Genomic DNA, 27,930 nt, shown 5'->3' with positions numbered 1-27,930 from the left:
CAGCACTGAGGCCCCAGCGATCTTCCCAGGACCTCAACCTGAGCACTCCTTCCCCTTTAAATGCCTCAGTGGCCCCTCCTACCTAGTCCAATCCATACCTCTAACATAATAGACAATTTATCTGGAGAAGAAGGAACAAGGTAATTAGGAGCCACAGGATGGTGTGGCCCAGAAGAGAGGAAAGAAAGACCATGTCAAGCTGAGAGGGTGAGGAGAAGCCTTGCCACCTGTCAGCCATGCAGAAGGATGAGTGAGATTTCAAGAAGCAGAAAGGACGGAAAACCGCATCCTGGAAGAATGCCAGCCTGCACAGATGCAGAGCAGTGAAAAGGAGAACTCAGAGGAAAGTTATTTATCTGCTATTTGCACAAATCTGGCATCCACTCCCTCTGAGACTGGCTGAAACTGTTAGAAAGAATAACTCCCTTTCTCTGCTTGACCTGGAGCTGAGGGTGGAAGCCTGGTACTGCCAGGGTTCACCACGTGGAGGTGCCTGCTGTGAGCAAACCCAGACAGGAGGAGTGTCAAGAGACAGAAAGAGCACTGACAACAACCATTTGGGCCTCTGGAGCCAGCTACACCTGCAACCAGATCTGTCCCTGGACTACACCATTAGTGAGTCCAGACTGGGTTTTTGTTTATGCCAGCTTGAGTTGTGTCTCAGTCACTTGCAACCAAGAGTTTTAACCAATCAAGGAAGTGAAGGAGCTGTGTATGGAAGAGGAGAAAGCTAAGGGTTTGTTTAGAGAAGGTTGATGGAATATTTAAGAGATCTGGGCCCTATTTCTTAGACAATGGGGAGCCATCCAGGATTCAGAAGAGACAAGGGGGTTATTGAAGGCAATGCTTTAGGTAAATCAGTCTAGCAAAACGTCCAGTCTGTGGGCTGTGCTGCAAAAAACCACAGGAGCCCAGGAGAGAAGGGGTAAGTGTCTGAGTCCAAAAGCAGATGGCAGACAGATTCGAAAGATCCGCTGAAGACTACCAGGTAACCCTCAGACATTCAGAAACACTGCACATGGCCCAAGAGCACAGTCAGGAGCCAGACTGTCTGGGTCTGAATTCTACTTCCGTGTGGCCTTGGGCAAGTTACTGATTAACATCTCTGGGACCAATAGCAGTACCTATCTTATAAGATTATTTTGAGGATCAAATGAGTTAACTCAAAACCCTTACGGCAGTATCTGTTGCTCTGCAAAACTCAACATTGTTGAGTTGCTATTTATTATTACTACTACTATTATTATTTGCATCATCACCACCACCTCTTCTCCCTCTTGAAACACCATTAAAATGACAGTAAAAGATAAATTGCTCAAAAGGTCAAAGGAAATGAGAGCAAAGACATCAGCACATAAGACATTTCAACATGTTTTTGGAAAACAGTTGGTAAAAGGAGGCCCCTGACTCAACAACATTGAGAACAGAGCCTGCAATGGGACCCCAAAGAGAGGAACTCATGAACCACCACAGATCCCCAGAAAGACTCAGCCATAAGAGGCACCAGGAAGCTACTGTAGGATGTGCTCTAGCAAAATGAGGGAGTAAAGTTAGAAAGAGGAAGAGATGAGAGCCAGGAAACAGAAAAAGTAGCAAACTGAAGTCCCTGGATGAGCAATCAGAGCAGATCAGAGTAGGAGGCAGTAGTCAAAAAAAAAAAAAGTAACTGAGAGATTATGTAAAACATTTGAGTTGTGGGGAAATAAATGCCTGCTTGATATCTGTGAAGGAACATTTAGGGAAAAAACTAGATAGCTACATAGGAAACTAAGCAAATAAAAACTGAGGTTATTATTAAACCTAGGAAAAACCAAATGCTGCACAAGAAAGAAAACAGTGCACTACTTGCTTAAGAATGAACACGACCTGTGGAATCATAATGCAAACAAGATGGTGAAGCAAGCAGAGAGGGATCGTAATGAGGTTAGGAAAATGAGGCTGGAGACAGGGCTGCATGTGCGGGAGGGCCAAGTCCTCAGTCCTCACAGCAGGCACAATGTCCAGAATTAATAATTTAGGAAACAGAAGTATGAGCACATTATTTAGGAACAGAAAGAAAATACCAAATATTTATACATATGTATAAATGTATAAATATTTATACATATGGTAAAGAACCTGCCTTCAATGTTGGAATCCTGGGTTTGATCCCTGGGTTGGGACGATCCGCTGGAGAAGGGAAAGGCTACCCACTCCAGTATTCTAGCCTGGAGAATCCCATGGACAGAGGAGCCTGGTGGGCTACAGTACATGGGGTCACAAACAGCCAGACACGACTGAGTGACTAACACTTTCACTTTCACATACCTATATACACACACACACAAACCACAATCCTCAACAGCATCCCCAAATTTGAGAATTAGAAAAGGCAAAACCCTTTATTTCAAAGTTACAAAGATCTCTCACTGAGCTCAGTACTTCTACTATTCTAATAAACAGGAAGAAAAGAGACAATGTTCAAACTACTCAACTATCACGGTGGGAACAACCTGCCCCCACCATCCTTCCCCACCTCCTCTGCAGGACCCTCACTCAGGGGGCCACCATCGCCTCTGGAGAGCTCGCCCTCCCCAGAGTCCTCGAAAGTGGCCCCCAGTGGCCTGAGCACACAGCCATCGTAGCCTGGGTCACTGTGGACTGCACGAACTGGTTTCCTTGTGTGGATTCCCACCTACATTCCAAGCCCCTTGAGGACATCCTCACAAGCCAAACCATTAGCATCTAACACGGTAGTGGCCCGATCAATGTTCCTGAATGACAGATGGAGCGGGCAAATGAATGAATGCTTTACACACTGCAGGCCCCCAACACTAAACAGTCAGGGAGTCTTGAAAGCCAAAGCACTTTGCTTACTTGAGGGGGAGGGGGTTAAATTTACCTCCTCCTACTCTTACCTGTAGACGGTTCCCAGCTGGATATAATGAAAAGCATCAATCTTCATCAAGACCGCCTTCAAAAACACAAGCACATGCAGGTAAATTAACGCACCACAAATTGCACATTTAATGAAAGTTCCAGGTGTCACTGTGAATCCTATCAACATTGTCATCATACACAAAGAAACACACTGTATGTTTTTGAAAGGTTTGCTTGCTAATTAAAGCACTGTGCAGCCCATTAAGGAAATGACCTGTCTGCAAAAAAAAAAAAAATATGACAACCAGCCCCTCCTCAAAACATCGAAATTGACTATTTGGACATAAGTAGTATTGCCCAGAGGCTAAATGCATTCATGTTCTTCCAATATACAGTCTCCTGAAAAAGACTTCATCCAAAAGTGTTTTGGATAATTTAGTTCTGCAGCCCCAGAGAATATAATTTCAAATCAACTTATGCATGCAGCAAAGAAAAGCACCAAGAATACATTTTATTCCCGAACGTGCTAAACTGTAGAAAAACATGAGAATTACACCTACCCGCTGCACGTCATAATGCAGTCCACGAATTGCAAAGTTTGGGTCATACTCATACTTCCTGATTTCCACGGGATACTAAGAAGGAAGAAAGGAACTGGTTTTAGCTAACGATGTACTAAGGTCGAGGTCAAGATAGCATCCACGCTTGGCCTTTGTTCGGAGGTTGAGGAGGCTGGTGCACCTGGGTAGGAAGCTGTGGTCAGAAAAGATGGACCGCAGCTGGCCTCCTGCTTCAGGCCAAGTGCCTCCGGGCCACAGAGCCCCCTCCTCTTTATCTGCCCACACACAGGGAAGGCCTCAGCCCCCCAGCCTCCCTAGTCTTATATTCTCCCCTCAGCTGCAGGAATCCCTTGGCCATCAATACAGCCTTCCTCCCCCTGGGGCCAGAGACACCCTCTCTCAGCACATGGTTCCCTGTTATGGCTCCAATGCTGGTTCAGAACGCGTGGCCTGGCTCCCCTGCTATTTCCTAGTCATAAACCTGTCCCTCCCACTACACAAAAATCCCGGCCCCTTCTTTTTTTTTTTTTTTCCCAGCCCCTTCTTTATCCACTACTTTCCTCTCTCCCCAGATCTCAGAAGTAGAATACCAGTGACCCCACTGGCAGCAGGCCCCACCATGCCCATTTAACAGAAGGGACCTCAGAGACTTCTGATGAGACAACCTGGCCCAGGCCACACAGCAGGGATGTGGAGGGGCATGGGGGTCAGGGTCTCCTCACTGCCCCTGCGCTCAGAACATGGACCTACCAGCCAGAATATCCACTCCTGAGTCCAGGGAGGCTGTGTCCCCACGATCTCCCAATCATAATGGAATCTGCTTATGTAAAGGCCTAGACAACCATCAACCAGCACGGCAGCCCCTCTGCGTGACTGCACTGCCATCTCCTCGTGCACAGCCAAGGTCACGCGTGTGCGAGAACACCTCCTGGAATCACCAGGCTGACCCACACGCAATGAGTAATTCCAGCCAAACTGCAGGGAGCGCTGAGTCAAATGTCACATTTGAGCTCATTTATCTAACACCCTTCACATGTGCCAAGAAATCACTCAATGCTATTTCCACTCCTGGGCGTTTCCAAGAATCCTGCACACAGTGTATGGTCCTTCATTTTTACTAATACACTTCACACACAGACACACATACACGGAAACTCTGGTTGGGAACACCATTAACAGTAACATCTAGTCGAGGAAGTCAAAGACGCTCCCATCAGCCAGGAAGTGACACATTTCTCCAATGACCTATAGCTAGATTTTCTGGACTCATAGAACTTAGAAAGTGCCTACCAGCCAGAAAAACATGACTCACCCAACGTGTCATGAAAATGACTGGTGTCCCTGACAGCAGAAGAACTATAAACGATAAAAGACCTTTACTTGGGGTTTTATTAAAAAATCTTCTGATTTGGGCTTTGTCTGGGTTTCCTTCAGTTCCTAGATTTGTTCTCATTCTGAGTGCAATCTGGACAGGCTAGTGTGTGCAGGCAAAGATCAAAGTTTCCCCTTAAAATGCTACAGAACTGTCCTTTACAGCTTTAAGTAAAGTTAATACTAAAATGCTGCAGAGAAACCCAGCAATTCCCTGTGCATAATTTCTAAAATCCTGTAGCCTGTCCACGTGGCCCCCTTCCTGGATAATCAATCACGGAGCTCTGGAAAGAGCTGCGAACCTCCACATTACAACACTGCCTGTGAGTTCCTGAGGTCCCAATGCCTATAAATATGATATATCTGCTTTTCAGAGGTCTCAGTTTGATATTTAAAGTAACCTAAATTATGAGTCTAATTAGAGGAGAGCAAAAGCGTATAGAAACAAAGTTCTCCAAGATCCACACAGAATATGAAGCCAGGACAAAACTACCTGCATCATGATACTCTCTTAACAGGTGGAATTCAACGAGTATGTCAAGTGTTTACTGAGCATGTACCTTGTGCCAAGGCCTAGGAATGCAGTAGTGAACAAAACTGACACCATCAGGACTTCCCTTGCGGTCCAGTGGTTAAGACTCTGAACTTCTGCCACAGGGGGCATGGGTTCGATCCCTGGTCAGGGAACTAACATCCTGTATGCTGTGCGGCATGGCCAAAAAAATTAAAACAATAACAACATATCAAAAAAAAATTTTAAAAACTGACACCATCTCTGCCCCTAAGAAGTTTCCATCCTATGGTGGGCAGGCAAAACAAATCAACACTTGTACAGTGCTTCATAGTGGTAAGTAAAGGGTTTGGAAATCTGGCGGAAAAAAAAAAATAAAGAGCAAGGCTTCAGGCTACCCGGAGCCAGGCAGGACATTCCACCAGAGGAACTGGAAAGCACAGAGGCCCAAAGGTAGGAGCGTGTGTGGCGGTTCAAGGAGTAGCCAGGTGCCTGCTGTGGTTGGAGCGCAGTGAAAGCAGGTGGGAGGAGGCGAGGCGGGTGAGGAAGCCAGGGTCCAGGAGCATTGGAGGCCTTCAGTGTCACTCCAAGCGTGATGGGAAGGCTCGGGGGGATTCTGAGTCCAAAAGTGAAATGACTAGTGTTTAAAGGTTCACTCTTGCTGCCGAATGGAGAACAGACTAAGGGGCATGAATGGAAGCAAGGGGCCTAGTTTAAGGCTACTGCACCATCGGGTGGGAGGTGATGGTGGCGTAGACCAGGGTGGAGGCAGCGCGGGAGGTGAGAAGTGGATGGAGGCAGGACATATTTCCATTGAATATTCTTCTGAATGAGTGAAAAGAGAGCTCACAGCTGCAGAGACTAACTTCCTCTCATACAGTGCAGCACCCGAAGGGAGATTAAGAGTCATCCCTGGTTCGGGAAGATTCCACGTGCCATGAAGCCACAATTACTGAAGCCTGCACCCTAGAGTCCGTGCTCCACAACAAGAGAAGTCACTGCAATGGGAAGCCTGCGTACCACAACGAAGAGTAGCCCTCCCCCGCCCACCCCACCCCACCCCACCCCACCCCTACCACCCCATCCGCCCCCCTCACTGCACGGACAGAGAGCCTGCATGCAGCAATGAAGACCCACCACAGCCGAAAAAATAAATAAATCTTTAAAAAAAACTCTCACTCTCTTTTAACAAAAGACGAGAGAATGGATAATTATGAAGAGGCTGGAACATTCACATCTGCTTTTAGGGAAGATGCTAAATTGCAAACTTGCTGCTCTATTACTGTGCATCTCAAAAGCAGATGTCTCTCATCTTCTCAAGTACTTTTAGTCTTTAGCAGAAAAAAAAAAAATGGAACCACACTCAGTGCTTCCAACAGCATCGTGGAAGAATCATTTCAGATCCAAAACCAGAGAAAAATTTGCATAAGCATAATTGCCTCTATTAATATGTCTGATATAATTAGTGTTAGGACATACTTCTTTTATTAAAGCAACAAACAGACATAATGGGAATGAAATTTCAACTATCTTAAATCAAGAAGCTTTTCCAATCAGAATGAGTATACCTTTCTTTCCTTTATTTCATCCCTCTTTGCCCTCAAAGTTCATAAATTTTTAATCTTCATGAATACTTTATTTTTATCTGAACAATAAACCCATAGGATAGAAAGAAAAGGTGTTACTAATCCCACAAGGGCCAATGTAAACAGAAGACAGCATCTGTGCCTTGCAAACAGACAGATTGAAGTTCAAATTCGAGGACTTCCCTGGTGGCCCAGTGGTTAAGACTCCACCCTTCCAATGCAGGGGGCACAGATTTGACCCCCAGTTGGGGAACTAAGATTCTACACGCCATGTGGTTTGGCCAAGAAATAAATAAATTAATGAATTTTTTTTTGTAAGTTCAAATTCTGGTTCTGCCTTCTTTCTTGTCTTGTGGCTTTGAACTACTAGCTGGACTCTGTAAGTCTCAGTTTGCTCAACTGTAAAACAGAGACACTATCTGTCTGCAGGGCTGTCACGCAGATTAGCAATAACAGTAGCAACAGCTAATAACAGTAGTAATAGTTAACCTTTAATGAGTGTTTTCTATGTGCCAGGCACTTCACATAAATCAACTCCTTTAATTATGACAATAACATTGTGAGGAAAGTACTACTGCTGTGCCCATTTCACAGAGGACAATACTGAGGCCCAGAAGCATTAAGTCTGTTACTCAAGATTACCTAAAGGATAAGTCGTAAAAGCCAGGATTCAAAATCCAGAAGTCAGGCTCCAGAGCCTGTGCTTTTGGCACCGAGCAGACAATGAACAGACAGGGTGCTGTTAGCATAATAACTTTCATTTTATAAGTAATATCACAGCAATGATATTTTATTTTTTTTAATAAGTTTTATACGTAATGTCACAGCAAACACTGCAGACTACCTAGAATTCAAACACCAGCTACGGTGCAAGACCCCTTCAGCTCGGAGTGCAAGACTCTCCAGCAGGGAGGTGGGGAGATGGTGGGGCGAGCTGGCAGACAGGCCAGCAAGGGCAGGACCACCTCACTCTTACTCTGCTGCCATCCTCAAAGTCAAGGGAAAGGTCCGTAGGTTAGATCGAAGAGAAGGGAATCTCTTGAACAAATGGAGATATGCAGCTGGGTGAAGAGTAGCTAGATGAGTTTACCTCTGATCAAGTGGCCATAACTAAAGAGAGCCTGGTGGGTGAGGGAATGTTACTTTGGGCAAGCACCATTTCTGCATTGTGAATAAGGACAGATGAGTTTCTTATTAATCCCACTGACAGCCAAAAGCTGAGGGGAATCAGGAAATACACTGCATCAAATGGCAAGGACCCAGAACTTATGGACCCTTTAACAACAGTACTGAAGGTCTGCTATCCAGAACCAGGAAGCCGATGGTCACCCCCTGTTCCACACTAGTCAGACCCCACCTGCAGGAACAGCTTCAGTTCGGAGCCTCATACTTGAGGGGGATAAACCAGAGGACACACAAAATGATGAAAAAGAAAGGAGGTCAAAGGGGAATGGCTGGGAAAACCAAGAATAATCCAACTGGGAAAAGAGAAGACCGGAGGGCATAACAGTCCATTATAACACCCAGCCCGTGACTCAAATAGTCAGGTAGAAAACATTCGTGTTCATGATTTAGGTTTCTAGGCTACTCATGTCCACCCTTGCTCGCCCCCAGCCCACCTCTGTGGATAAACTCCTTCCAGACTCCACTGAAATGTCACCTTCTTGGCTCTTTCCTCAGGCAGGAGGAATTCCTGCAGAGAACTTCTCTCGGGCAGAGAAAACTGTTCAAACCATCCTCCACACAGGTCTAGCTCTCTGTTCAGATGTCTGTAGGGCTCCACCAGGTGGTTCAGTTCAGTTCAGTCGCTCAGTTGTGTCTGACTCTTTGCGACCCCATGTATCGAAGCATGCCAGGCCTCCCTGTCCATCACCAACTCCCGGAGTTCACTCAGACTCATGTCCATTGAGTCAGTGATGCCATCCAGCCGTCTCATCCTCTGTTGCCCCCTTCTCCTTCTTCCCCCAGTCCCTCCCAGCATCAGAGTCTTTTCCAATGAGTCAACTCTTCGCATGAGGTGGCTAAAGTACTGGAGTTTCAGCTTTAGCATCATTCCTTCCAAAGAAATCCCAGGGCTGATCTCCTTCAGAATGGACTGGTTGGATCTCCTTGCAGTCCAAGGGATTCGCAAGAGTCTTCTCCAACACCACAGTTCAAAAGCATCAATTCTTCGGCGCTCAGCCTTCTTCACAGTCCAACTCTCACATCCATACATGACCACTGGAAAAACCATAGCCTTGACTAGATGGACCTTTGTTGGCAATGTAATGTCTCTGCTTTTGAATATGCTATCTAGGTTGGTCATAACTTTCCTTCCAAGGAGTAAGCGTCTTTTAATTTCATGGCTGCAGTCACCACCTGCAGTGATTTTGGAGCCCAAAAAAATAAAGTCTGACACTGTTTCCCCATCTATTTGCCATGAAGTGATGGGACCAGATGACATGATCTTCGTTTTCTGAATGTTGAGCTTTAAGCCAACTTTTTTACTCCTCTCTTTCACTTTCATCAAGAGGCTTTTTAGTTCCTCTTCACTTTCTGCCATAAGGGTGGTGTCATCTGCATATCTGAGGTTATTGATATTTCTCCCGGCAATCTTGATTCCAGCTTGTGTTTCTTCCAGTCCAGCGTTTCTCATGATGTACTCTGCATATAAGTTAAATAAGCAGGGTGACAATATACAGCCTTGACATACTCCTTTTCCTATTTGGAACCAGTCTGTTATTCCATGTCCAGTTCTAACTGTTGCTTCCTGACCTGCATACAGATTTCTCAAGAGGCAGGTCAGTAGGTGCCCAATATGCTACTGGAGATCAGTGGAGAAATAACTCCAGAAAGAATGAAGGGATGGCGCCAAAGCAAAAACAATACCCAGCTGTGGATGTGACTGGTGATAGAAGCAAGGGCCAATGCTGTAAAGAGCAATATTGCATAGGAACCTGGAATGTCAGGTCCATGAATCAAGGCAAATTGGAAGTGGTCAAACAAGAGATGGCAAGAGTGAATGTCGACATTCTAGGAATCAGCAAACTAAAATGGACTAGAATGGGTGAATTTAACTCAGATGACCATTATATCTACTACTGCGGGCAGGAATCCCTCAGAAGAAATGGAGTAGCCATCATGGTCAACAAGAGAGTCCATAATTCAGTACTTGGATGCAATCTCAAAAACGACAGAATGATTTCTGTTCATTTCCAAGGCAAACCATTCAATATCACAGTAATCCAAGTCTATGCCCCAACCAGTAACGCTGAAGAAGCTGAAGTTGAACGGTTCTATGAAGACCTACAAGACCTTTTAGAACACCCAAAAGATGCCCTTTTCATTATAGGGGACTGGAATGCAAAAGTAGGAAGTCAAGCAACACCTGGAGTAACCAGCAAATTTGGCCTTGGAATACGGAATGAAGCAGGGCAAAGACTAATAGAGTTTTGCCAAGAAAATGCACTGGTCATAGCAAACACCCTCTTCTAACAACACAAGAGAAGACTCTACACATGGACATCACCAGATGGTCAACACCGAAATCAGATTGATTATATTCTTTGCAGCCAAAGATGGAGAAGCTCATACAGTCAACAAAAACAAGACCAGGAGCTGACTGTGGCTCAGATCATGAACTCCTTATTACCAAATTCAGACTTAAATTGAAGAAAGTAGGGAAAACCACCAGACGGAGGCTTCATAATTTAGCTGCCCACAGGACAGACACCTCCACTAGACTGCTGGTTCTCCAAGGGCAGCACCTGTGTCCTACTCACCTTCACCCTGCCTGCTCCATGAGAGCTCAGCACAGAAGAGGCACTCAGTAAAGGATGAAGGAATGTGTGAAGGGACAAATGAAGGAAAAAGCAGGTATCAGTGGAAGAACTCCCCAAGTTCAGAACACCTCTGGGAGGGATGCCCTCCAGTCACCTCTCTTGGAATGCTGTGGGGCGTTTTCAAAGGGCCCTGGTCCAGACGACCTCTGAAGATGCTTCTCATCCTGGTTCCTGAAATGTATTCCAACTAGACTAGAGAAAACCACGTTCAGTTTAGAGTGTTTCTTTCTTCCTTCTTTATTATAAGCTCTCAGCAATACTAAGCATCAGAAGACATTCAAATATTCCTTATCTAAGAATGCAATTCAGTTCAGTGATGAGGGCAGAACACTGCCCATGATTTGAAGAATTCCTTCTAACCAGAAATTAACAGGCTGCCCCTTCATCAGACTTTGGGAGGACCTGTGTCACTTGCTCTGTGAGACAGCATAGTGCAAATGACCACGGCTGAATCTCCACTAATGAGTAACTTGGTACAGTCTTCTATCAGAGACATCTAAAGATTTTTTTAAACATACAACTACCTTCCAGGTACAAAGTTTCAGTTAGGCAAGATAAATAAGTTCTGGAGATCTATTATACAGCATAGTACCTAGAGCTAACAATATTGTATTCTATACTTGAAATTTGCTAAATGGGTGTATCTTAGCTAAGCACTGCACCACACACACATGCATACACCCAACAATAACAATAAAGGGAGCAGGAGGAAACTTAGGTAAGTGATGGATAGTTTATGACCTTGATGGTGATTTATACACTTATCCCAAAACTCAATGAGCTTTATATATATATGTGTGTATATACATATGTATGTGTATATATGTGTAAATATATATAGCTTTTTACATGTCAATCATAACTCAAAAAAGCATTTTTAAAAAAAAACTATTTTCCAGATAGTCATTTGGAATGGAACCACATCTACTCGTACATTCAGCAACAATTTACTAAGTAACATCTACTGTGCCGGGCATGAGGCCAGGTCAGCTCAAATCCCCACGGGGGGCGGGTGGGGAGACTGGAAGTCCCTGTGCTCTTACCCGGTGTTCGTTGATGAGAAGGTCCCGAGCAGCATTAAATATCAGTGTGTGGAGGTGTTTTGAATAAAACACCAAGGTGTAGTCATAATCAAAGCCATAGATTTCAATGTCTGACAGGCTCATCTCATTGTTTGAGAAGATGGCATCTGGATTTAACAAGTTGTTCATAATCGAAGGAACCAGTTCTAGAAGTAAAGGGGGAGAAAAGACGTTACACCCTATGATAAATAAAAGTTAGCATGACGTAAACAAAATGAGTAAATTACAGCACAAGAGTAATTAGCTTTACCTTGAAAACATGATGCTAAGTGAAAGAAGCCAGTCACAAAGAGTTGCACACTGTAGGACTCGATTTAAATGAAATGTCTAGAACAGGCAAACCCCTTGAGACAGAAACTAGATTGAGTGGTTGCCTAGAACTGGCAGGATGGAGAGAAACAGAGTGAATGCTAATGGGCATAGAGTTTCTTTGGGGGGTGATGAAATGTTTTAAAGTTGATTGTGGTGATGGCTGAACAGTGGCTTTGATGACACTAAAACCCACTGAATGGGAAACTGAGTGAGTGAATTGTATGGTAGGTACATGACATCCTAATAAGACTGTTATAAAAAATAATTTGCTTCGACATCACAAAAAGATTTGTTTTTGTTTATAAAAGAATATATGCCAGTTACAGATTTTAGAAGATAGAGAACCATGTAGATAATTAAGTATCACCCATCATATATCATCCAGAAAAAAAATTGTATGTATTTGCTACTGATATTGTTCTATGTATACAGTGTACATAGGTGACCTCACACTGTACACACATCTTTGTACTCCACTCTAATATTCTATCATAATGTGTTCTATCATGCAGAGTTTCTGAGAATATAACTTTAAACCATCATATACGACTGGTATATTGCTCCAAATCAGCCTTTTACCCATACACATTTATGACTTTTCCTATTTAAGAAACAAAAGCAAAAAAAAAAAAAAAAAAAAAACCCACAGTAATAAGTACCTTCAGATGTTCACCTTTGCCTTTCTGGTGATTTCCTCCAGATAGATTATTAGAAATGTAATTAACCCCAGGATACCATCAGGGTCCCCTGGATTCAATGTTAGTTTCGAGTTCCTGTTTTAAGCACTTCTATTTGTAAGGATTGCTATTTCATGACTTGTATTCTTTCTTGCAGGTTTTTCAAAAACTCATCTTGCTATACAACTTTCATGAGTTCACCACACCCTTTTAAAAATCTAAGATGCAAGATGGGAGGTCAGTGACTTTATTTTGCAACATCTTGAAACATTTTGCTATTTTACCATCGCAGGAATCATTTCACCACTGTGCGTAAGGAAGGTGCGGGTGGGTGTGTACTCAGTCGCTTAGTCATGTCTGACTTTTTGCAACCTCCTGGACTATACTGCAGGCTTCTTTGTCCATGGGATTTTCCAGGCAAGAATACTGGAGTGGGTTGCCACTTCCTTCTCCAGGGGATCTTCCCAACCCAGAGATTGAACTTGTGTCTCCTGCATTGACAGGAGGATTCCTCACAAGTGAGCCACCTGGAAAGCCTATTTCATCATTATCCCTCAATTACTCCCAACCATGATTTTTAATCTGCTTGCCAATGCAGAAGACATGCATTCAATCCCTGGGTTGGGAAGATTCCCTGGAGAAAGAAATGGAAACCCACCCCAGTATTCTAGACTGGAAAATTCCATGGACAGAGGAGCCTGAGGGCCTGTCCATGGGGTCACAGTGTCAGACACAACTGAGCAACTGAGCGTACACATACACAAGAAAGCAAGAGAATGACAGGAACTTGGCCAAGATATTGCAAAAGTAAAAGAAATTATCACTACAACATCACCCTTCAGTTTCCTCATCGCCCTGCCTGAAGTATCGCATCATTTTCAGGAAAGTATATCAAAGAAGTCTGAAGATACCATCTTTGCTGTCATTTCCTTAGCTTTCATGAAACACAGTTGAGAATTCACTGTGTGGAATTCTATTTTCCACCCAGAGTGGCAAAAAGCATAAACCTGTCAGAAGAAAGCACTTCACAATTATCAGATGAGTCAAAAGATGAACACAAAGATATAGAAAGCAACTCTCTAGAGTCTAGTAATGATGGAGAAATTAATCACATAAGTGAAACAGACTATGAGTCTTCAATAACCACATCCCAGATGAAATTTAGGATCAGAGGCTGCATACTATATTTTTAAAGACAATGAAATATGATATTGTCATCCAGTCATTTCACAAGTAGTTATTTAACACAAAGAACCTCCTCATGCAACATTCTGTGACAAGCACACAGACCATCCCATTTTGCTAAAAGGATATGGGACAGCATTCTCTCACTTTTTACAATGCTTGTGCACCAAAAATTTACGTGAAGCAGTTCATCAATAGACAAATGCTGAAGACAGGTGACTTCATGGAAATAGGTACAAAACCACCAACACATGCACACAGAAAGTGAACTGGCCACATCTTATGAATGAATTGAACTGTGTGTATTCTACTGCTCTTTACATTAATAAGAACCACTTCTGACTCCATCATAAGAGCTAACACTTATTAAGGTCTTATATTTATTAAGATCTTAACCATGTATTAGGGGCTTCCCTGGTAGCTCAGATGGCAAAGGATCTGCCTGCAGTGCGGGAGACCTGAGTTTGATCCCTGGGTTGGGAAGATTCCTTGGAGAAGGTGATGGCAACCCACTCCAATATTCTTGCCTGGAGGATTCCACAGATAGAGGCACCTGGCGGGCTACAGTCCAAGAGATCGCAAAGAGTTGGACATGACTGAGCGACTTAACTTTCTTTCTTTTTCTTTCTTACCATGTATTACATACTCAGAAGCACTTTGTATCACCTCATTTAATCCTTATGACAACCTTAGCAAGCAAAAGCTCTATCATCTCCATCTGATGTAGGAAAACATTAGAGACACACAGAAATTATACAATTCACCAAAGGACACACAGCCACTAAATGGCAGAGGTAGGATTTGAACCTGGGAAGTCTGGCTTCAGAATCTATACTCTTGATGCTCTTCTGCAAGATTAGGGGAGTCAACAAGCATTTGAGAAGCAAGTATTTATTTTCTAAATAAAGTGGAGTCAATCTTTCATCATTTTAATGCTTACCACAGAGTCTACAGTGTTCCGTCCTTCCCTCTGCTCACCTTTTTCTCACATTATCCACTTCTAAAGAGCCACCTGAAATATCCAAAAAGTACTTACTTTCACAGGGTGACAACTCTAATTAGGGGGCCATATGAGCCACAGTGACATATTCTGAGCATTTCAGAAGGCTCCTTAACACCGGCAGGGTTGGATCCCTTTGAGAACCTAACAGAAGCCATAGAATTCTCGCCCCTCAGAAAAACACAAACACAAACCTTGTGGAAAACTTCAGGGAGCTTGACTCCGAAGCCTATTCATGGTCACCAAGAAAGATGCCACATTACACTAACTTTAAAACCAAGCCTTCACATCCCCACACAGCATATCCAGACCAAAGACAGCAAATGAAGGAATGAACGAATGAATGAATTTCTCTCCCATTGACAACCTAGATATGACTGAGTCTACTGAAAATCACAGTCAAGATTCACCAACGATTTCATTTCTTCATTAGTTTCTTTTGTCAAAATCAATGAGATAATAACCCTGGTCTTGTTTTTCTTTTTTACATATAAGATTCATCTGAAGACAGGAAACACATTTTAAGAAACTTGAAGGCAGACAGTTCACAGGAACTAATCCTGAGGAAGGGAGAAACCAGTGGCTCTTCAGCATCCAACATCGAAGAGCATCTGGCCATTATCAACAGGTCACTGCCCAGAATGTCACTTTCCGAATAGGACTGCATGGCACTGTCCGAACGAAGTCAGTGAAACAGGATCACTTACAGAATGACCAAAAGCTCCTCTTTCACAAATGACCTTTCCAAGGGAAGTTCTCACAGCCTGCTGCCATTAGAAGTTTCTATTTAGAACTGGTGCTGGCAGGAAAATCTTTCCCCCTTTCTGCTACCTGAGAAGAGTATGCAAGGCCCTCAAGGAAACACGACTATGCTGGAACACAGTGCTGACAGTCAGCACATCTCCAGGGGCTGCCCAGGAATGAATTCTCCACTGGCGGGAAAGCCCGCGGTGTAGCCATCACATGAACATCACCAGAAAGCGTGCGTGTTTAATTAGTCATCACTTGAAATAAACACCAGGAACATCAGTAGCTTAAAAGGAGCTCAACACCCCATGCAACCACTTCAAGAAAGTGCTAAGAATTAATGCAAGTCATTACAAGGCAAAAGCAAAGAATGCCAACCACTCAGACAGAGAGAAACGGTCTGTCTAAACTGTGGACTCCAAACATAAACAGAAGGGCCCTTGACGAGTCAGTTATGTACTTGCCCAAAGCAGAGACAAGAGTGGGTACGAATTAAGAGAGCGAATTTCTTTTGCACTCAATAGATAATAAGAGCAAGATGCCACAATGAGGACAAAGATGTGGAGAGACAGTTCTGTCACTCTGCCCAAAGCCCCAACCATAGCCAAGTTTCAAGGCAGCCACCCTGAACCGGGAGGTGACTGCCTTTCCTCGGGCAAGGCAGCAAGCTGGGCAACCCCCGCACACTCACAGGTCACCCACTTGCTCATCCCATGGAGCACTGGGACACCCAGTGGACCACCTACAGGAGTCATCTGTCAGCTTTCTGAGACTCTGTTTTTGCTTATTTTTATGGTGGTAAAAAAAGCATAACATAAAATTTACCATTTTAACCATTTCAGTGTACAGCACAGTGGCACTAAGGTGATTCACACTGCTGTGAGACCATCACCACCACCCATCTCCAGAACTCTTTCATCTTGCAAAACTGAAACTCCACACTCGTTCAACACTAACTCCCCGTTCTTCCTCCCCCAGCCCCTGGCAATCACCGTTCTACATTCTGTCTCTAGGAATGTGACTCATATAAGGAGAATCATAGAGCAGCTGTCTTTTGGGGCTGGCTTATTTTATTTAGCATAATATCTTCAAGATGCATTCATGTTGGGGCATGGGTCAGAAGTTTACTCCTTTTTAAGCCTATGTAATATTCCATTTTATGTCTATCCACATTGTGTTTACCCATTCACCCACTGAAGGACATTTAGACTGCTTCCACCCATTGGCTATTGTGAATAACGCTGCTATGCACATGTGTGGACAAATATCTCTTTGAGCCCCTGCTTTCACTTCTTGAGGGTATATATCCAGAAGTGGAATTGCTGGCATATGGTAAACTGGATTGTAATTTTTTGAGGAACCATCATACTGTCTTTCACAGCCACTGCAGCATTTTCTGTTGTTTGGAGTCCTGGTTTTCTTGTTTGTAAGATCACCACAGAAGAATTCCTCCCTTGCCTTAATTTTATCTTTACTACTGACAGAGAAAATGAATGAAATCAGAACTTAGGTATAGAAGTCAGACATTTTCTACCTATTTAAGGAAATATTGTTAAACTGTATAAATATCTAAGTTTGGGAAATACAATCTTTGCCAAGTACTTCATGATGGTACTTTTCTGAATCCTGTGATGTTCAGAAATGCACGATGACTCTTCTTAAAAGGTCTCCAGTCTAACAGAGCAGCGTATGGGGACAGTGCTGAGTAGAAATCTATGTCCTGAGTCACGTCAAGAAATACTCATAATGTCCTCAGAAAGGCAACATGACTGTCCCTCAGCCCTTGGGGACACAACCCTGGGAAGTTCTGAAGGGATCCATTTCCTGTTCTCAGCACTGTCCCAGGAACAAGTCAGATAAAATCAGGAGGAGGGGCATAAGGGATGAGCTGAACCAACTGAGGTCCTCCAGGGAGCCTGTGGTGGGTGGTGACAGGGTGCCCTGGCCTTCTGTGTCACCCAGTGTTGCTGGGCCACCTCGTGCTCACTCACATTCTCTCCTTCCAGGCACTTGGGGATTACAACCCTCTCTTCACCCCTTATCCTGGCCACCAACTTCTGCTCTGGCCAACGGGCTGTGGGCAGACGTAAGGCACATCACTTCCAGATCACAGCACGCTCCCTCCCCCACTCCATCTATCACAGAGCCATGCACAAGGCTTCCATGACACATGCAGCAGGGGATGGAGGAGACCGACAGGCCTGGTAGGCGAGGTCACCACACGGAGCACAACTGCCCTGGAGAGGAGCCTGAGGCTCCAGAAAACAGCACAGGAGAGAGAAATAAACCGTGGTTACAGCTGCCTATATTAAGCCACTGAGATTTCCGGCATCACTGGTCACTGCAGCACGACTGAGCCTAACCTGGCTGACATACCTTCTATTTCTCCAGTATGCTCAATTTTCCTGAGAAACTACCCCAAGCCCAGCATTCAGACTGTGTGGTCTTGGGGAGGTTCTGTTTCTGACTCTAAGAGGAAATACGTGATCCAGACCTGGTCAAAGAGATCCCCAGAGTTACCAACATGGATTCATCTGGGACAGCCACAGAACACCCTCTAGCCAAACATCTTCGAATGTACCCTAAAGCCACAGGGAACCAACTGAGTCCAATCAAGAAAATTTCTGGATTTATAAGGGAATTTCAAGAAAGAAACATTCATTTTTCCCAAACATGGACCTAAGAGGATATAAATCTGGAGATATGAGGAGGTCACCTCTAGGAACCTAAAAAAGAGGCCAGTGGGAAAGAGAGCAAGGTCAAGAGACAGAGAGAAGCCACCCGACCACATTATCTGAACTTGGAACAAGTCACACTTGAAGCTGAACCAACCCACAAAATATCTTTCCAAGTTTCCCTTGTAATTAAATCAGTTTGACTCAGGCTTTTTTATTTTTTTAATATTGCCTGTAGCTGAAGGACTCCTAACTAAAGGTTCATTTCAAGGATATTCAGGTTCTCAAACTTCTTACTGCCTACAAATTTCAACTTTTGACGTGGCATCAAAGGCAGTCCCCACTTAGACTTTTAACTGTCTTCCCAATCTGAAATCCTCCTTCATATGCCCTATTTTCAACAAGATGGGCCATCTACTAATCTGTGTTTTCCAGAACATACTGTAACTGAATACCAGCTTGAATAATATTCTGTCTCTTTGCCTAACTAAACAAACACTGCTATGCTGTATGGGAAGGATGTTAAGTAAGATTCTCTTTCATACTATGCTGTAAAACTAACACCATGTGAATGAGTTATGGTTTTTTTTAACCATTAAAAAGGTAGGGAAAACATACGGATTACTATTTATTTCATCTAAGAACAGAACATAACTTCCCAATGTAAAAGCAATAGAATAAATCACAAAAGAAAAATATCAACAGATTTACAGTATAAAAATTGTAAACATCTGTGTATCAAAAACAGGGAAGGGTTACATTAGACAAAAAGATAAACAGCAGACGACTAATATCCTTAGGGTAATAAGAAGTCATACAAATCCAAAAAATAAAAAGATAAGAGTCTCTCTCTTACAGGAAGGGAAATTATGGAGATGCAGACATAAAGAACAGACTTATGGACACGGGCCATGGGGAGGAAGGAGAGAGTAAGACAAATGGAGAGAGTCGCACGGAAGCATATACAGTAACACACGAAAAATAGACAGTGGAAATCTGCTGTATGCCTCATGAAACTCAAACCAGGGCTCTGCTACAGTCTACAAGGGTGGCACAGGGTGGGAGGTGGGGAGGAGGTCCAAGAGGGAGGGGACATATGTATACCCATGGCTAATTCATGTTGGTGCGCGGCAGAAAACAAACCAAACTGCAAAGCAATTATGCATCAATTAAAAATAAATACATTTTTTAAGAAGGAAATTAAATGGCTTATAAACATAAATGCTCAACCATTTCAATTATTTTTTAAAGAGCAAATTAAAACAATTGGATAGTTATGAGCCGCTCTCTCTGAAAAGGGATTACAAATGGTTTTAGTGTCTTTATTTCAACATTTTTTTCCTATAATAAGCATGTGTTGCTTGGTTAAACAAAACTAGGATGCAACTTTTCTCTGATAAGACTGCTGTTGTTATTTGTATGTGGTTTCTTTTTGTTTTTAATGACAGAACACAGAGTGAGTATTGGTGCTAAGACTAGGCAGCCTCATTCCCTGCTGTTTGAGAATATAAGTTGGTTCAACCTTTCTGGAAAGAAGGCTGGTGATAAGTACCAAGAGCCTTTTAAAAATATTCATACCCTTTGACCTAGTAATTCTCCTTCTAGGAATGCATGCTAAGGACATATTCAGAGATACTGCCAAAGATTTATATGAAAGATTTCACTGCAGTTATATTAAAAAAGCAAAACTTGGAAGAAAACATACTCTACTTGGAGGCCCAAACATACACATCTCAGATACCTGAACTCAGGAACCACACATGGCAACACGAAAATGTTGAAAGAGAAAAGCTGAAATGCATTTGAAAATCCTTGAAGTTCAATTTTTTGGTAATGCAAAATCCAGAATCCTAGAGACATTAAGATGACATTTTTCTATAACTAATTAGTTTTTCTTTTTGGAATATATCCTAGACATCAAGCTGGTCGCCTAAAAAAAAATTTAACAAAAAAGAATATAAAGATATGAAGTCTCTTAGGAAGAAAAGGAAGAAGCAAAGTGGGAAAAAGAAACAACTTTTTTCATGGAGAATTTTAGAGCTTCAAAAAACAGAAGGAAAGTCTCCATTTTTCCCCATTTACAGTCAGTCTTCCAAATCCTTAGGTTCCACCTTCACAAATACAACCAAATGCACATAGAAAATATCCCCAAAAGAAAAAATTCCAGAAAGTCCCAAAAAGCAAAACTTGAATTTGCCACATGTCAGAAACTATATGCATAGCCTTCACACTGTACTCACAACTATTTACACAGCATTTACATTGTATTTACAACTATTGACATAGGATTTATATTTATTAAGTATTACAAATAATCCCGGAGAAGGCAATGGCACCCCACTCCAGTACTCTTGCCTGGAAAATCCCATGGACGGAGGAGCCTGGTGCGCTGCAGTCCATGGGGTCATGAAGAGTCGGACACGACTGAACAACTTCACTTTCACTTTTCACTTTCATGCATTGGAGAAGGAAATGGCAACCCACTCCAGTGTTCTTGCCTGGAGAATCCCAGGGACGGGGGAGCCTGGTGGGCTACTGTCTATGGGGTCGCACAGAGTCGGACACGACTGAAGTGACTTAGCAGCAGCAGCACAAATAATCCAGAGATGATTTAATGCATATGTTACAACGTGCCAGGTACCATATGGACTTCCCTGGTGGCTCAGTGGTAAAGAATCCGCCTGCCAATGCAGAAGACCCAGGTTCAATCCCTGGGTCAGGAAGATGCCCTGGAAGAGGAAATGACAACCCACTCCAGTATTCTTGCCTAGAGAATCCCATGGACAGAGGAGCCTAGCAGGCCAAGTCAATGGGGGTCACAAAACAGTCAGACATGACTTAGCAACAACAGGCACCGTGTGAAGCATATACATGGACCCACTTAACATGAGACACTAGTTATCCTCACTTTACAGCAGGAAAATGAAGATGAAACAAGATTACCAGCTTGAGGTCATAATTAACTGCTTGCAACATATCTCGATGCTTCTCCATCGACGAAAGTGAGGGCAAATTTTAAATATTTGTTCTCTCAAATCTTAACTTCAGTTTATATTTCATAATACTCCTATATTTCATGAATATTCATAAATATTCAAAATCAATTACAAATTAGTTTGTATTTACTTAACACAGCTTCAAATTCTTTTAACGTTCACAGGTAGATTGAAAACAAGGGTTCAAAATTTCTTTTAAAACTATACATACAGATTGAAAACACATTTTAAAAAGTGAAGGGACTTTTTGTTTCTAACATGAAGCAGTATTTACATCTCCCCCAAATGTTTCCACAAATGAACTCAAGGTTCCATACCCAAATTATAAACACTTAAACTTCTCATCTACAAATGCCAATTAAAAATAACAAGAAAAAGGCAACCCCCACGATAGGTGATTTTCTGTTAGCAAACCACCACATTACAACTTCCTTCTGACAAGTAAGACTTGGGAAAGGCCAATCAGTTCTGCCACTGACAATTTCACATTCTCTGAAAAATGTTAATTTGTTCTGGTGTAACTAATATGTTAGGGAACAATATGACCACAACACAAGTTTCACAAGTACCTTTAGAATATGCTTTCCTGTCAACAAATGTTGCTTGATATGTGTTCACTTAATGTACTTTCTGTTGATACTTTGGCCACCTGATGCGAAGAACTGATTCATTTGAAAAGACCCTGATGCTAGGAAGGCAGGAGGAGAAGGGGACAACAGAGGATGAGATGGTTGGATGGCATCACTGACTCAATGGACATGAGTTTGAGTAAACTCCAGGAATTGGTGATGGACAGGGAAGCCTGGTGTGCTACAGTCCATAGGGTCGCAAAGAGTCAGACACGACTGAGTAAGTGAACTGAACTGTTGATAATTACAGTCAGAGAAATAAAATTGCATGGCAAGTATGACCTGCAATCAGACAATTCATAAGAGCACAATACTATTAGTCTTTAGAGATTTTAAAACAACCATTTTTATACAGATGGTCAACAGGCATGTAAAAAGATGCTCAACATCGCTAATATTGGAGAAATACAAATCAAAACTCCAATGAGGTACCATCTCACACTGGTCAGAATGACCATCATCAAAAAGTCTACAAGTAACAAATGCTGGAGAGGGTGTGGAGAAAAGGGAGCCCTCCTATCCTGTTGGTGGGAATGGAAGTTGGTGCCGTAACTATGGAAAACAGTATGGAGGTTCCTTAGAAAACTAAAAAAAGATTTACCTTATGATCCAGCAAACTCACTCATGGGCATATATCCAGAAAAAACAAAAACTATAATTCAAATAGATACACGTACCCCTCTGTTCATAACAGCACTATTCACAACAGCCAAGACATGGAGGCAACCTAAGTGTCCACAGACGGACGAATGGATGAGTAAGATGCGGCGCCTCTATATAAAGAAACACTACTTGGCCATAAAAAAGAACAAAATAATGCCATTTGCAGCAATTTGGATGCAATGAGAGATTCCTAAGTGAAGTAAGTGAGAAAAACAAATACCACATGATATCACTTACACAGAGAATCTAAAATACAACACAAACAAATCTATCCGCGGAACAGAAACAGACTCACAGACACAGAACAGACGGTGGTTGCACAGAGGGGGCAGGGGGGGAGGAAGGGATGGAGTGGGAGGTTGTGGTTAGCAGATGGTTACAGTAACAAGGTCCTGCAGTAAGGACAGGGAACTGTATTAAATATCCTATGATTAACAATAATGGAGAAGAATGTTTAGAAAAAGAATGTATATATGTATAACTGAATCATTTTTTTGCACAACAGAAATCAGCATACATGACCACTGGAAAAACCATGGCCTTGACTAGACGGACCTTTGTTGGCAAAGTAATGTCTCTGTTTTTCAATATGCTATCTAGGTTGGTCATAACTTTTCTTCCAAGGAGTAAGCGTCTTTTAATTTCATGGCTGCAGTCACCATCTGCAGTGATTTTGGAAAAAAATAAAGTCTGACACTGTTTCCACTGTTTCCCCATCTATTTCCCATGAAGTGATGGGACCAGATGCCATGATCTTCGTTTTCTGAATGTTGAGCTTTAAGCCAACTTTTTCATTCTCCTCTAACTTCATCAAGAGGCTTTTTAGTTCCTCTTCACTTTCTGCCATAAGGGTGGTGTCATCTGCATATCTGAGGTTATTGATATTTCTCCCGGCAATCTTGATTCCAGCTTGTGCTTCTTCCAGCCCAGCATTTCTCATGATGTACTCTGCATATAAGTTAAATAAGCATGGTGACAATATACATCTTTGACGTACTCCTTTTCCTATTTGGAACCAGTCTGTTTTTCCATGTCCAGTTCTAACTGTTGCTTCCTGACCTGCATACAAATTTCTCAAGAGCCGAAGAATTGATGCTTTTGAACTGTGGTGTTGGAGAAGACTCTTGAGAGTCCCTTGGACTGCAAGGAGATCCAACCAGTCCATTCTGAAGGAGATCAGCCCTGGGATTTCTTTGGAAGGAATGATGCTAAAGCTGAAACTCCAGTACTTTGGCCACCTCATGCGAAGAGTTGACTCATTGGAAAAGACCCTGATGCTGGGAGGGATTGGGGGCAGGAGGAGAAGGGGACGACAGAGGATGAGATGGCTGGATGGCATCATTGACACAATGGACATGAGTCTGAGTGAACTCGGGGAGTTGGTGATGGACAGGGAGGCCTGGCGTGCTGCAATTCATGGGGTCGCAAAGAGTCGGACAGGACTGAGCTACTGAACTGAACTGAAGAGCTTCTTCTAACACTTTGTACTAATCCCCACACTTCTTTCCACAACTTAATATCCTTAGTAGCCCTGGCAAAGTAGCCAAACATTCTAAATAAACCAAGCTCTGAGATGACCTCTGCAGGGGGAAAATCCACCAGGCTACCCAACTGTACAGCTGGAGTAACTTCTCTTGAAGGCACAGGAACGTTCCATCCTGTACCTAACAGGACAGGATAATTATCTGATCAGCACACAGGGACACCCAGGCTTAAGTTCAAAGAAGTCACACACAACATATAAATAACTGAAAATAACAGACCACACACAGGTATATTCATATCTTTAAATTACAGTCACATAGTGATTTCTCAGACTTTCACCATTTTAGGACAAGGTTTCTCAATCTTGGCACTATTGAAACCTGGAGCTTGATGGTTCCTGGGGGAGGGTGTACTATACTTTGTAGGATGTTTAGCAGCATCTCTGGCCTCCCCACTCCCCTTCCCCGACCCCGGCCGGAGGCCAACATCACCCTCTTTCTCCCAGTTTCGACAATTAGAAATGTCTTCTGATACTGCCAAACATCCACTGGGAGTCAAAATCCCCCCTCCCTTGCTCCAGGTGAGAGCCATAATTCTATAGGAAATTTTTGCTAGAGGTAACCAAAAAGGAAATGAACTAGCATTTCTTTTCCTAACAAAACAAAGAACCTTTTCTTCAGGCTGAGTTTGACTTCAGATACATAACTATTACATGTCCAGAAATCTCAAGTTTAAAAAAAAAAGGAACAAATTCCAAGTGAGGGACATCCTACAAGGTATGTGACCAGTATTCCTCAAAACTGTCAAGGTGATGGTAAACAGGGAAACTGAGCCACTGTCACAGCCAAGAGGGGCCCAAGGAGACATGGTAAGTAAATGCAGTGTGCTATTCTGGATGGGATCCTGGTGGAGAAAAGGAAACTAGCTTAAACATTAAGGAATTCTCAACTAAACAGGGACTTTGCTTAACACTGATACATACTGACCATGGATCAGTATTGGTTAACTGTGACAAATGTACTCATTTTATACCCAACTCAGGTGTGAGTTTTTTCCCCAGGCCACTAATGCGTGGACACAACAGGGTGTCCTACAAGACAACTCACTTCTGACACCTCCTGCAGAGAGCGTCAGACCCTATAGGTTAAAGGCTCAGTCCTACAAGACCACCCCAGCCCAACTTCAATCACCAGTGCTGGTGGTCACCTGCGCCTCTGACAGGCCGGCGATAGATGGGAGGGTCCACTGACTACTCCTCAGATTCAAGTAATTGACTAGAGTGGCTCACAGACCTCAGGGAAACATTTTACTTTCTAGATCGCTGGTTTACTGTAAAGGGATACAACCCAGGCAGAGCCCGATGGAAGAGATGCACAGGGCAAAGTTTGTAGACAGCACAAGGAATTTCCATGTCCTCAATGGATGTACCACTCTCCCCACGTGAATCTCCATGGCAGTCCTGTAGGACTGAACCCTTGGAGGATCCGACGCTTTCCCCAGCAGGTGTCAGGAGTGATCTGTGTGGAAGGACACTCAGATGTGTCCAAGAATTGGTGGCCTGGGGAAAAACGCATATCTGAATTGGGTGCAGAATCTTTTAGATACATTTGTCACCCAGAAGCCCTCAGAACCTGTCCTTCTGGGTTTTTATGGAGACATTTTTGGAGTCGTCTTCATTACGCAGGCATTTATGGAGTCTTCATTACAAGGGCAATGACTGAATCATTGGCCACTGGTGATCCATTCATTCTCCAGCCCCTCTCCCTCCCTGAGGAGTAGGGGGACTAGAAGACATAAGTGCTAAGTCTCCAATCACAGGGCTAGGTCCCCCTGGCAACCAGGCCCCCCTCCTTGGTTGCCTAGGAGTACTCCAAAAGTCACCTAATTAATATAACAAAGGATACCTTTATCCATCTGTGTACTTAGGAAATTCCAAGGGTTTAGAAGCTCTGCGCCATATTTCTGATTTTAAAAAATCGCAATATCACCATCCCATAGTCATGAGGTTTACAGAAACATGCAATTTTCCTGTAAATCTAAAACCGATCTAAACAGTAGTCTTTTTTAATTTGGGGGGGAAAAGGAGGGTGGGAGAGAAAGAGTAAAACTAAGGGTAAAAATCATCTCCTCCCCAAGCAGGCTTCATTCTGGGAGTCTCTTCAAAGAGAAGACACCTGAAAGGATTTTCCAATTAAGGCAAGAGATCAAACACCAGAAAGCAATAATCAGGAAGGGAGAAAATAAAATTTTGTCCTCTAGTAAACTAGGGGGATGGGGGGATCAGGGGGTAGGTTTTTGTATGAACATCAGTATCTCCTCTGAGTCTTTACTTCTATACACACACAGTGTCAAGCATTTCCTGCATATCCCCTGGGGCCGGTTATTTATTAATATCTTCCCCAAGCTGGACCGACACTTATCCGTTTACCAACTTCCCCATCCGTACAAATTGGGTCCTCCTCCCTTGGCCCCAGCAGATGCTCAGCCCCTAAGGGCCCCTCCCACTCAGTCCTGTCCATCTATGAAATCAATAGCTTTTAAGCCCACTGAAAGTAAAAAGTAAAAGTGAAGTCGCTCAGACGTGTCCGACTCTTTGCAACCCCATGGATTGTAGCCAACGGAATTTTCCAGGAAAGAGTACTGGAGTGGGTTGCCATTTCCTTCTCCAGGGGATCTTCCTGACCCAGGGATCAAACCCAGGTTTCCCTGCAGGCAGAGGCTTTACCTCTGAGCCACCAGGGAAGCCCTAAGCCCACTGCTACCTGCGTAATAAATGTCTGGTGAATACAAATGCTTGGTGAATGAATGCAAGTTGGGCACATGTACAGACTTCAGCTAAAGTGGTGGTGCAGACCCAGACAGGGTGAAGGAAGAAAGTCCCTGTGTCCTCTGTGGTGAGACAGGGACCACGTGGGCACATGCTGGGAGGTGAAGACAGGACCCTGAATATTATTCACAGACCTGTAACACTGAAAAAGCTCACATATTATTTACTCCAGCGGCCTCATTCTATAGAAAGACGACTAAAGAGATTAGGTGACTTGTTCAACGCCACATATGGTGCTCCGCTAAACAAAAGGAGACATAGACCCTAGTGCTAACTAGCCCATCTCCACAGTTTACTAAGCATGACTAAGACTGAGTTATTTACTAACTAGCCACAAGAGCTACTATCCCCTGAGTGTCTGCCAAGCCTACTCTAAAAATCCTCGCTTTATCCCCACTCCAGTATTCCTGGGCTTCTCAGCTGGTAAAGAATCTGCCTGCTTTGCAGGAGACCTGGGTTCAATCCCTGGGTTGAGATCCCCTGGAGAAGGCAACAGCTACCCCCTCTAGTATTCTGGCTTGGAGAATTCCATGGACTGTATAGTCCATGGGGTCACAAAGAGTCAGACACGACTGAGCAACTTTCACTGGCAAATGAGAGCTGGAGGATTGAGTGATAAAGATCAGATTCAGGCCCGAGTTGGGCTTTGGTGTGGGATAATCCCAGGGGATCTGGAGTAGGTCAACTTGAGGAGATTTTGAGATTTGTTAGCTCTGGTGTTAAGTTCCTTTTCTCTGACCTCAGTTTCCCCAAGCAGATTCTTTACCAGATGAGCCACCAGGGAAGCCCAAGATACTGGAGTGGGTAGGCTATCCCTTCTCTAGAGGATCTTCCCAACCCAGGAATCAACCCAGGGTCTCCTGCATTGCAGGTGGATTCTTTACCAGCTAAGCTGCCAGGGAATTTCATTCACCAGGCACTGTTCTAAATACCTTTCATGATGG

General features: G+C 43.4%; 1 protein-coding gene across 2 annotated transcripts in view; it reads right to left on the bottom strand.

The window, feature by feature from the left end:
- Positions 1-27,930, bottom strand: part of NT5DC3 (5'-nucleotidase domain containing 3) — a 64,464-nt gene that overhangs the window by 34,034 nt on the left and 2,500 nt on the right. For both annotated transcript variants that reach the window (XM_027541953.1, XM_027541954.1), the window contains exons 2-4: positions 11,752-11,936; positions 3,420-3,494; positions 2,898-2,953 (exon numbers count right to left, since the gene is read on the bottom strand). In XM_027541953.1, the coding sequence (XP_027397754.1) occupies positions 2,898-2,953; positions 3,420-3,494; positions 11,752-11,936 (316 nt within the window). The remainder of the gene's footprint in view (positions 1-2,897; positions 2,954-3,419; positions 3,495-11,751; positions 11,937-27,930) is intronic.

This window comes from Bos indicus x Bos taurus, chromosome 5 (genome assembly GCF_003369695.1).
Source record: "Bos indicus x Bos taurus breed Angus x Brahman F1 hybrid chromosome 5, Bos_hybrid_MaternalHap_v2.0, whole genome shotgun sequence".
NCBI lineage: Eukaryota > Metazoa > Chordata > Mammalia > Artiodactyla > Bovidae > Bos > Bos indicus x Bos taurus.
This window is presented reverse-complemented; position numbering and strand designations above follow the sequence as displayed.